The sequence below is a fragment of the Meriones unguiculatus genome, chromosome 15 (genome assembly GCF_030254825.1).
Source record: "Meriones unguiculatus strain TT.TT164.6M chromosome 15, Bangor_MerUng_6.1, whole genome shotgun sequence".
Classification (NCBI taxonomy): Eukaryota; Metazoa; Chordata; class Mammalia; order Rodentia; family Muridae; genus Meriones; species Meriones unguiculatus.
This window is the reverse complement of record NC_083362.1, coordinates 36,781,548-36,794,203: the sequence shown is the minus strand read 5'-3', so window position 1 is coordinate 36,794,203 and position 12,656 is coordinate 36,781,548. Positions and strand designations below refer to the sequence as shown.

The following is a 12,656-nucleotide window of genomic DNA, read 5'->3' as shown; positions in this document are numbered from 1 at the left end:
GTTTCTTGTTACAGCCACAGTACTCAGTCCTTTACAAACCTGGATTTATCACATACTAATCAACATTGTACTTAGGCTGACTGAACCTGCTTAAGCCTCATTTCAATTTTGTTGAACCAAAGAAAGGGAAACAACCTAGAATACTGTTATTGGTAATAACAAATTTAGAACCAGGCATTACTTGATTCACAGGCTCAATACCACTAGCTTCAGTTCTTTTACCCTAGAGTAGTGAACCATAATAAAATTTGAAAAAGATGGCCTCTTTTTCAGGAAAATGGGAACTACCTAAACTCAAAAGCAAATGATTCTCAGAAAGGCACATAGAAAATACATAGGGAAAGTAATGTTCTTAGACTACCAGTGCTCCTGCCCCTTAATCCTTCATTACCAGGGGGGATATGTTTATTCCAGCATGGAGGTCATAGAACAAGCACTGTTACATACTGTGTTATTTTAATTCTGAAAAGGTTCACAGTAATTTGTAGTAAATATAACTGGAAGAGTTTTTGAGAAATTAAAACTGGGTAAAATGTATTTTAAAATTCTAATGGAGTTACTAAATGATTTTTAAAAGCAAACCATGAAGTCTGTTTGAGAAGAGTAAAAAGATTAGCAGAAAATTATATAAATTTATCTTCTACAAACATGCTTAATTAAACTATGGAATTTACATCTCTGGAAGACAAAAGTAAGTGAACACTTAATAGAGGTGACAGAGCTTTAACTGTTTATTAATGCATGTGCCAGGGAGGTGGCTCAGGGTACAAAGCTTGTCTAGCATCCACAGAGCCTATATTTGATAGCCAGCATGAAAAAACATAATGTAAGTATGTCAGAGTATTTTATGTCTGGTTTTATAAAATATTCATGAATAAATTCACATGTGCAGCAAATATACTTGGCAACACTAAAATATGTTTCATTAAACAGCCAATGTTAATCAGGTACTATGAAATGTACTATAGTCAAAAAGAGTGGGCATGCAATTTAATTAAATATTAAAGATCGCAGAAAAGGCAAAAGAAAATTTATAAAATAGTCTTGCCACACAAAAAAACTTCTGAAAGTAATGTTTATTACTAAGCTACAAATTAGTATTACAAGTAAAAAATATTGTTTTAGACCTGGGTTCCAGGGCCTTTGAGATAGGGCCTTACTATTAGGTATGGCTGGCCTAGCACTCATAATGCATACATGACTGACATCAAACTCAGCCTCTGCTTCAGAACTCTGGGATAAAGACATGAACCTTGCTAGATCTACTATTTTTACAGATTACTTCTAAAATATAAAGGAACAGAGTAATTAACTTAGTTGGGAAAAAAAAAAATCTACCTTCAATTAAAAGAAAAAACAAAAAGAAATGCCTTAAATGTGTCAAGTTTACAACAGTAAATTTACAAATTTGCAGTGCTATATTTACAACACTAAACTCCAGTGCCCTAAATGTACCACGCCCAGGGCACCACATAGTACTGCTATGAGTGACAGACCATCTCAGAATGTGAGCTTTACGCAGATTATGGCTAATATGGCAAATGGAGAATACCATATAGAGCATTTAAAGTTGTCTTGAGTTTTTATGAACAATTTAAAATCTTTAATTTTTAATTAAAAAATGACCACTTCCTAAAACTGGAAAAACACCCCCCCACAACCAAACTTTAATAAAACTTAGAAACAACTACTACAATAGGCATAAATATAAAGTCATATAGCTTACTATATTTCTAAAATTAAAAAATACAATACTGACAATCATTCTGTAATGTTGCCCTTAGTTTCCCAGCCCAATACTCAAGGCTTCAGACTTTTATGCTAAAACTAGGTTTTTTATCACTGAAAAGCAAAACATATGAAATATGCTTTTCCACCTAAACACAACTATTCCTCTTATTTTTATTCTTTCCTTTAAACCAAACAATCACATATTATCATCATGAAATAAAACACAAAAAACGCAACCAAAATTATTTCCTTAAAAGTTGGTAGCTGCCAGAGGAAAGAGCGAGTAAGAACAGTAACCCTTGTCTTTTAATTATGTCATTGTAAGTGTAAAATTACATTTGTCTTTAAAAAGGTATTTACCTATATAGCTTTGTTTAAAATTTTAAATATTGGAGTTTTCCTATAAGCTTAGTGGTTAAGAATTAATGCAACAGGTTCCTTCTGTCCAAATCCTCCTTTTTCCACAATCTGCTAATCCTTTTGAACATTTGCTCTGCCTCTTCCCCCATTTCCTGAGGATCACCTCCAATCCTACAAGGAAAAAATATCAATACTACAAAATTATGAAATAAAGAGTCTTACTAAAGACTCTACTTTTTTTTTTCTTTTGGAGGGGTGTAACATGAGATTTGTTGCAATGGCACCATAACAAAGGCCTGAACTCTGAATGGAAAAAAAATAAAAAACAAACCACAACTAAACAGTCTTAAAAAGAGCTAAACACATGGCTCTATCAGGCAGCCATGGTAACATGACTGTGCTTTAGGCACTCAAGTTTAAGGTCCTTGGAGCCTGTTTGCTTCCAGAGAGCAGGCACCAACTAGTCTCTAAGTAATGACTACATATACCCATTTAAAATACAGATGCAGTTTTTAGCCAATAAATCACTATCTTTTGTACAAGTTAAAATAACACAGTATTTCTGCTTTTATAAGTGCTAAAGTCAAAGATACCATTAAATGAAATAGCAATCATCCATGTTAATATAGGACACTAAATTCTAGTAAATGACAAAACAAGACTCTACTGCTGACACAACCCAGCCAGCATCCATTCCCTATACGTAAGACGACTGGGCTCATTGGCTACAGTTATTACCTCAACTGCAAATACTATCAATTTATAAATGTATATGACCCACAAACAGAGGCTGCATACAGATACTTAAGGATTCTAAATTCTTTCTTTAAAAGAGCCTAGGGAATGTTTTCTTTACCAGGACAGTTTTAAGCTCCTTTTAAGATTTGCATTCATTTCAGTTAAAAAAAAAAAAAAAAAAAAAAACACTTGTGAAACACAGACTGAAAGCGGAGACTCAGATAATGAGCTTAAATATGAATTTCCAAGTTTGCTGGCATATTTAAATTTACAATTTAAAACTGATTAAATTCACAAATACAAGATGATTTTTCTGTACTATGGGGCACTGAACTGCATTTACCCTGTCAGTTTTTTTATTGTTGCTATTACACTAATGTAGATCAATGTGGTTTATGACATATGACTGACCATGATAAGTGAAACTACTGAAATGGTGGTGTAGTATGACCAGACATGCAACTCCAGCATGCAGCATGTCAGTGTATTTGTCTGAGTTCATGAATCATTAAACAAAAGGATTTTAACTGCATGCAGTTAAGGAGGTATTCTGTAAATCATTTACATATGCCCGCTAAAAAGAACCCTACTAGTTTGCTATGTTAACCTTCTCCACACCCCCCTTTGTGACAGTGTATTACTTCCTGTAGCAAGGTCTCTCATCGAGTCTCACAGTCTGCTCTAAGTCACTATGTAGCTGAGAAACCGTGAACTTCTGACAGCCCTCCACTGCAGTACTTTTGAAGCCAGAATCCACGAATCATCTTCCAGGGGGCTAGTGAACCCACTAAAATATATCTAAAATCATGCAATCTGAGCATTTTGTGATGGCCAAAAATGGTTTAGAGCCATCATAGTGTTTTGAAAACTAAGCACTGAGATTGTAGATTAACATTCCTTAGTTCTAATTTATTAATTGCTCAACTCTGAATTGTTAATGAGACTTTTCTTTCATCCTAACAGTTACTGTGTTCAATGATAAAGGCCCATTTATCTATGTACATTTTGTACTTAAGACACCTAAAGGCAGAGAGCTGTGTCTTATATATACCTTGCATTGCTACTTTAGACAACAATTTTTTTACCTCAGGATAACTAGAGATCATAAACTTACTAAAAAATACTTATATTTAAAAATTTTGGCTATAAAATCTAGTTTTTTAAGATTTTAAAAATTCACTCTTATAAATTAATTAAAAATTAACTGCTTATAAATCATTACCTAAAATAACTATCTAGTCTTACGATGGTAGTTTTTTGCTTTAAAACTCATTGACAATTAACACAGGACTTCTAGGATAGCAATCAGATGAACTCTTTGTAACTGGGCTAAGCCTCTAGTTTACCCTTCAGGATTCTGAGTACTCCATCTACAGTAATGGATGTACAAGTCCATGAATTATGTTTTATTCTAACCTGGAACAGACAGGCACAAATTTACTGAGGAATAAGTGTCCGAAACACAAATTTTTCTTTTTAAAAGTAACACAACTAGAAAATTTAAAATGAAAAAAAAAAAGGGGGGGGGGAGAACATCTGAAATTGTGTGATAAATATAAAAGTATCACACAACAGAACCATTTTGAAATATTTATTTCAAAACTTTAGCTTCCAATTATTAAGGCAATACAAACACCAACATAAATAAGTCAACATATAATACAAACTTCAAAACTTAAGTACTGTAATAATTGGAAGAAGCCTTACTTCTTTTTACTTATGGCATGATATAAGTAAAACAAATGAAACAAATTTAAATGAGAATTATGATCCCAGATTATGAGGATAGAAACAATTTGTTGTTTTTAGTATGTTTTGTCTTAAACTTAAATTTGAACATTTGTACCTACTTTTATTAATAAAAATATTATACAGTAAAATAATGTCCTTCTAGAAGCAAATATAAAATTATTTAAAACATTTTAGAAACACCTTAACTCCTACTGATCTGTAAAGTTCTTAAATTGTGCCAAAGCTTTACATCTAGAAGTTAACAAATGGGATTCATGGTGAGTCATATGCTTTTCATTTTGTCCTTGAAATGGTATCACAGGGGGAGGGATGTTGGATAAATAAAATTCCTAACCCAACACAACAAGACTATTAATTCCGAGAGAACTTATCATAATCCTACATAAACAATTCACAATACATGTTTGCTCCTTAGTTATTAAAAATGTTACTAGGTTAAAAGGAAATGTCAACATTTTACCTTTATTAGTGAAGTCACAACAATTGCTCCAGCATTTACCATAGGATTATGTGGTTTATCTGTAAAATATAACGGACAGCAATTTTTCAAATACTTGGTAGCACTTCCTTGGATGTATATATACTGTTCTGCAAGAACTGTTTTGAGTAAGGTACATATCAAAGCAGTTGTTCATGTCTAGGATTCTGCCAATAATCATATAGTAAAACAAGAATTCACACAATATTCTGTAAAAAGTAAAGTTAAAAGCACATCCAAATTCTGTAATCCTGCCGTTTCACTCTCAACCTTTCCATATGTAAACAGGGACTAAATCTCCACCTCAGATTATAATGACTGAATATCTCAGTTACTTTGATTAAAGCTCACAAAATGCATACAACTGCCAAACACCTACTAAGTCCTTGAGTAATATAACTATATTAAGAATAAGCTTTGAAAAAGCCCATCTGGTATGATTCAATTTTACTTATCAAAAACATTCCTGTACTTATGCAAATGTGTGTGCATGTGTATACATAGGTGTGTATACACACTTAAGAACAAAATTCAAACACTAGTGATATGCCTAAAATAGTAAGATTATAGAAAACTTAAATTGTAGTCTCTATACTTTCAATACTTTTTGACAATAAAGGATACATTTCTTATAAATTTTTTGAAAGTTTTTAAAAATTGTGTTTCTGCCTGCACGTATGTATGTGCATCAAATGCATACCTGGATCTGAAGAGGCCAAAAAAGGCTGTCTGAGCCCCTGGATCTGGAGTTAAAGACAGCCCTGTGTGGGTGCTAGAAACCGAACCTGGGTCCTCTGCAAGAGCAGCATGTGCTCCTAACCACTGGGCCATCTCTCTTTGTACCCCTCCTCTCAATAAAAACTGGCGGTGAGGGCACTGGAGAAGGTACTTAAACTTTTATGTTCACCCACAATCTTAAAATTCTTAAATAGAAATTTAAAAGCGTTACTACATTTTCAATGAATAGCAAATTATGAACATAAAACTCTTGGGTGCAGTAAAAACACCTGTTTAAAAACTTATCTACAGCAAGGGATGGTAGTGCATTTTTCTAATCCCAGCACTCAGGATAGGGAATTCAAGGCTAGCCTGAGCTACACGAACTCCTGCCTCAAAACAAACTTCTATTAGTGACTTATCCTAACGGATAAGCTTACTGAACCTGACAATCCCAGCACACACATTAACCTGTACTATGTTACTAGTCTTCTTGAATTTAGCAAGCTACACTCTACAAGACAAGCCTCTAGCTCAACTGAGCTGTGAAAAGGCAAACAGCTCTTCAAAGCATTAAACAAAGTCACCAAAGGACCCAGCCATTCCTCTCAACTATGCAACCATGAGAAGCAAGCCCAATGTCTCATCAGCTGTAAGGTAAGTAAACCAAACCGGTAGTATTCATGATGAAATATTACTAAAAGGAATAAAACTAAAACTTGCATGAACCTTAAACACATTAAGCTACGTATAGTCAAAAGAACAAATATTAAGTCATTCCATTTATCTAAAGTTTCTCAAATTACTTTAGAGACAAAAAGTAGATTGTTAGATTATAAAGCTAAAAGAAAACAGGGAATAACCAATAATTAATATGGAATTTGTTTTGCAGCTGGTCAAAGTATTCCAAATTTGACTGAGTGCCATTTTGAAACCCCACAAATATAGTCAAAGCTACTGCATTACATACTTACCAAAAGTGTGGACATCCCCAACCCGAGCTTCAAGCAGTGCACTTTCAATGAATACACTCTGTTAATTAGGACTTGTATCATTAAAGATAAAAAAATTTCAGCTTCTTTCATCATCTGAAAACTTGTAAGTCAGCAAAGTACTGGACTTCAATTTGTTGTCTCCACACACAGGTATTATACTCCGCTCATATGCATCCGTCCCACTTGTCCCCCCCCCCACCATAGCCCTCTACTGATATTTAAAGACATATCCCACTCTCACTCACTCCCTTCTCCCCTATGCTCTTTCCCTAGTCCACTAATAGGGGAGGTCCTCCTCCCCTTCTATCTGACCCTAGCCTATCAGGTCTCAGCAGGGCTGGCTACATAATCTTCCTCTGTGGCCTGACAAGGCTGTATCCCCCAGATTATGCTCTGAATAAGGACTTCATAAAAACCTGGTTCATAACTGAGAGTATGTTACAGAAGGACCTGAAGCTGGGCATGGTGGTGCACACCTGTAATCCCAGTGCTCAAGGGAGGCAGAGCAGGCAGATCTCTTTGAGTTCAAGGCCAGCCTGGTCTACAAAGTGAGTCCAGGACAGCCAAGGCTATAGAGAGAAACCCTGTCTCAAAAAAAGAAAAAAAGGTGGCAGGGGGGGTGGGGGAGGATGGACTTGACTCCAAAGTTGTCCTTCATATGCACACGGTGACACGTACACACCCTTTATCCCACAAAACTCATCACACATTTACACACCATAATCATAAATCAAATTATTTTTCCAAAACTGCCATCTCCATAAACTTGTTTCCTCATTAACAAAAACAGAAAGTACCAGGCAACTCCAACTCCAGCTCAAAATCTACTTACACTTTTAAACACTCAAAAGTCCTACTCTAACTATAGCGTAACTACCACTGTTTACCTATTAATCATATTTACATTAGTCTTTATTACTATAATCTTATATTGAAAGAGTGCTATTTTTAACCAATGCTGAATACAGGCACAAACACATGGTAAACATTAGTTTAAATAAATCTTCTAGTGAAATTTCAAATATGAAAAAGATCTTCAAACTGTTTTGTGCTAGGCTGTTATAAACCAACATTCAATAGCATAGCATTTCTGAGAACTTGGGAATGAGTGAGACACTGAAGTCTTCTTTCTATCACTCTTCTTAAAAATGCTGGTAGACAAGACCTTGTGCTAAGTTTTGTATTCCTATTCTTATGAAAACAATACTAAAATCTTGAGTTCTCATCAAAATTTTCTTATACAGATCACATTGCCAATAAACCATACTTTTAAAAACTTTTGCCATTCTCATGAATGTGGCAAAAATTTTATTAATAAATACTAAGTTCATTTACCCCAACTTTATTTTCAAGAAGATTTTTAAAATTTTCAAAAGAAATTTTGTTATTTTACACGTATGGATGTTTTTCCTAGATGGATGGATGTCTCTACATCATGTATGTGCTTGGTAATGGAGGAGGCCAGAGGGTAGCAGATTCCCTGGAACTGAAATTGAACCCAATTGTTAAGCAAAATGTGGTGCTGGGAAACAACTTTGTTCTTCTGGAAGATAAACCAGTGCTCTTAACCACTGAGCCATCTCAACAGCTCCTCAAAAGATTTCTAACATTCAAATTCCTACATTTGTTTTAGATCCTTAAACAACCTCCTCCAAATCAATGTATCTACCAGACTTAGATTGTTCCCCCTTTGCTTTCCAAAGGAAAATACTGATTATATTATAAAATGATTATATTATAAAAATATTGATTATATTATAAAACTATCTGGGAATAACAAAATGAATTATTTCAATTAAACCTGAATGTCAATGAGCCTAAGAAATTTCAGAATATGGTATCCTCAATAAAGTTGCCAATAGATGCTAATTTAAAAAATCAGCACAAAAATTGTGGTAAAATAAATACAGAAGAAAAATGTAACTGCCCGAAAGAATAGAAAGTAAAGCATAGACAGTATCAGCTGTGACTCCATTTGAAGAACTAATAAAACACTAATGAGTGAGACATTTCATTTATTTGGCAGAAAGAAAACATAAAAATCTAGCTTTTAGTTTTTCCAAACTTCACGTGCTTCCTTCAATTCTGTACCTTAAATCATCAAATTATTAGTAATCCTGTACATACTGTAGAACAGAGAAGACAAACAACCTACAGGAGCGAGGTCAAGCTACCTGTGGTTCAGATTTAAACATGAGTGAGACTGAAATATTCTCTACCTTAGTCTTTCTTTCTCATTGAATGCCTGGGACTCAAGTAGTAATTAACTGATAGAAGATACTTCTTCAAAACAGCAAATGTTATGAAGGAGAAAGACAAATCATAGAAACAAATCACACTATCGTAACTATATACCATTAAAACCACAGTATATGAACACAATATGCCTCAAATTTTTAGCCACAGCATAATATAGAACTTTCCTCAAATACAAAATCAGTATATGAAACATCCATATATTATGAAAATTAGGAAAACAGAAACACCAGTCTCTATTGGAACTTGCTTTGCTTGATTACATAAAGTCATGCTATTTCATGCCTTTTATAGTATATGACATTTATTTCAACACATTCACACTTGCTTTGCTTGATTACATAAAGTCATGCTATTTCATGCCTTTTATAGTATATGACATTTATTTCAACACATTCACACATGTTATGGGAAAATGAGGGTCAGAGCCTCTAACATGAAATTGGTCAGGAAATTGAATCTAGCTGTTTGTTTCACCTTTGCCAGACAGGATCTTTTAACCGAAATAACTGGTAACAAACTCATAATAGTTATGACTACCTTACAACTATTAATTGTGTCCAATGGGTTGTTCAGAAGTAAATTCTAAGCATTTTAAACATTTGGAGACTCCATGAGAGGTGACTACAATGAACATTTATTTATTTATAAATGGACAGGGTCTCATATAGCTAAGGCTGCCTCAATTGCTATGCATCTGAGAATGGTATGAGCTCCTGGTCCTCCTCACTCTATTTGTGGGATTATAAGCATGTACTGTGCCCAACTATGGAATGCATTCCTTGCCCATATCTCTCTATTCCTCTTGCTAGTGGCATAAGATAATCTAAAATAACCATTTTGAATAGTAGGTGATTAATCGATCTCTAAAGATTAAAAAAAAAAAAAACTATGGCAAAATTTTACAAGTAGGAAAAGGTTTATTCAAAAGCAGAATTCAAATTACTAAGATTTAAACATAAAAATGAAGCATTTCTTTTTCTAGCCAACTTGTAGGTACTCCTTACCATCTTCATTTAAAAAGAGTTTGTTGAATCTTAATCCACTTGGCTCTTTCCCAACATAGCGATGCACATACTCAGTTCCCAGATCATTAACAGCAATGGCATATTTCAGGGGTTTTACACAGGACTGAAGACAAAAGGGAACTTTGGTATCTCCAATAGAATGCCTATTAAAGCACATTTAAAAAACAATTAGTGTCAACTAGAAACTGTTAGCTTCATGATTTGACTTGTTCTGTTTACATTAATTCTAATTTATAAATATTTTCCCATAATTCCACCACAACTGTTTACCTGAGCATTAAAGATGTTTAAGGGCTAGACAGTAAAAGTGCCTACTACCAAGCCTGACAACCCGAGTTCAATCCCTGGGGCCTACATGAGAGAGAACAGACTCCTACACGTTAGTCTCTGACCACCACAAGCACATAATAAATGTAAACAATAAACAAACAAACAAAAATGTTTAAAAGGGATACTGCAAAAAAATGGCAACAGCTTAAGGCACTCAACAGAGTAACAGTTTTATTAAGTTTTATCAGTAATCAATTTTCTTATACCTCCTACATTCAGAGTAAACCAGCCCTTTTAAAAATTACCTCTTAAAAAATCCTCTTTAATTATAACTTTAAAAATGCTTTTTATTATAACTTAAGGATAATTCAGATTAGATAATTAAAATCACAAACAGATGAAAGTTTTAAATTTTACCTTAAAAGAAAAACCTAAAAAACTCTAGGTTTACCTAACTTGTAGTCTTAATAAACTTTAGGGTACTGCCAGGCATGGTGGCATATGCCTGTAGTCAAATAGAGGTAGAAGCACGAAGATACACCGTCTGGGCAACAAGATATGTAGCTTGAGCTACAGAGTAAGTTTTAGGCCAGCCCAACTAACTGGATCAAAATTGGAAAAAGAAAAATAATTGTATCACTAATATAAATTCATCAAGCTGTATATACTTACCAGTTGTATACATTTTTACCTTAAGTTGTATTTTTATTTTAAAAAGTAATTTTAAGGAAGGACTGTATTTGTAAGCTAAATTTTTTACAATGGAAAAAACGCTGACACACAGAATAATTCTTCTGACATCTAAATTAGAACTTGACAATAACCCTTAATGTCTGACTTGTAGAAAAATAAAAATCTATTTTGTATTGAGTTGTGCACAGGCATTTTTACATATGTGCAGGTGGACCTGTGTGCCCATGTTTGAGAAGGCCACCATCAATTATTACTCCAATGTTCTCCCCTTTACTAAGACATGGTCTATTTCTCAACTATTTCCTAGTTTTGTTAGCCAACTTGAAGACAATTTCTTCCCAACTGCTGGACTTACAGAGAGCCGCTACATTTGCCCAATATTCTGTGCCAGAGACTCCAACTCTGGCCTTTACATTTACATGCACAGCACTTTATCAACCAAGCCATCGTGCCCCAAGCTCAAAAAACATTTTAGGACTTTTCCAAAGGTCTTCTCTTAATTTAGATTTTTAAAATCAAATCATTCTCTTTATAGTTCTCGGGGTTGGGGATTTAGCTCAGTGGTAGAGCGCTTGCCTAGCAAGCGCAAGGCCCTGGGTTCGGTCCTCAGCTCTGGGAAAAAAAAAAAAAAAAAAAGACAAAATAACAAAAAGACCAAAAAAAAACCAAGGTAACTCTTTATAGTTCTCTCTCTGGTAATTCTGTAAGAATCCTCACTTGTCAGTGGCCTGCTTAAAATACAAATATGGTTTTCATGTATTATAAATGCTTTGCAACTGACTTTTACTTTGCATATTAATGACAGATAATGTGGTAGGTTGTGCTACTTAGTTCAAGGCCAGCCTCAGTTGCACAGTGAGTTCCAGGGCTAGACCAGGCTCAATGAAATCAAGCATCTCCAGCCCCAATACAGAGTTCCTTCATTTCTACCTCGTGTCTACTGTTATACAAAATTCAAGGCTTAAGGTTGTTCTTCAGACTGAAATAAACTTACCTTTGCCCATCTACCGTACAGACAGATACACCCCACAAATCAGGACTGAACTTGGCCAGTTGAGGAATATAATCAGCAACCTATCCAAATATTGGAAAGACATTAAGAGACATAATATATGCAGTGTGTTTTCTACCACCGATGACTAGTTGTTTCACAGTACTCAGGACCTTCAGTCTGTCTTTTAATGATACTTGTAAAAACTAAAAACACTAAAACATAAACTTGAGTATTAGCATGACATTAGGTGACTTCTCTACCATTCTCTGCAGAGAATTTAAAACAGGAACTTAGAAGACTTTTAAAATAAAATAAAGGCTTTCAACCTTGTAACACTGAGATTATATAACATAATCTCTGCTACTGTTTGGAGCACTTGTTTAGGAGTAAAAATGAATGCTGTGTCTGAAGCTGCTGCTGTTGAGGATGGGGTGTTATAGATTCTTCTGTACCATAGGCTAACAGGCTGGTCTCAAATGTGCTTACACAGGAGGCTTCCCTTCGGGCCCCTGATCCTCCCCTCCTTTCTCTACCTCCTAAGATGATACTGGGAGTGCAGGCAGGCACTACCATACTTTATTTCACTTTATATTAATGGGTATTAGATCTGTAGAACTGTCAAATAGTCATTTTTATTAGATAAA

The 12,656-nt window shown here is 34.5% G+C and overlaps 1 protein-coding gene across 3 annotated transcripts in view; it reads right to left on the bottom strand.

The window, feature by feature from the left end:
- Gls (glutaminase) overlaps positions 1-12,656 on the bottom strand; it is a 70,241-nt gene that overhangs the window by 39,836 nt on the left and 17,749 nt on the right. For all 3 annotated transcript variants that reach the window (XM_021643038.2, XM_021643039.2, XM_021643037.2), the window contains exons 5-7: positions 12,013-12,092; positions 10,035-10,198; positions 5,042-5,100 (exon numbers count right to left, since the gene is read on the bottom strand). In XM_021643038.2, the coding sequence (XP_021498713.1) occupies positions 5,042-5,100; positions 10,035-10,198; positions 12,013-12,092 (303 nt within the window). The remainder of the gene's footprint in view (positions 1-5,041; positions 5,101-10,034; positions 10,199-12,012; positions 12,093-12,656) is intronic.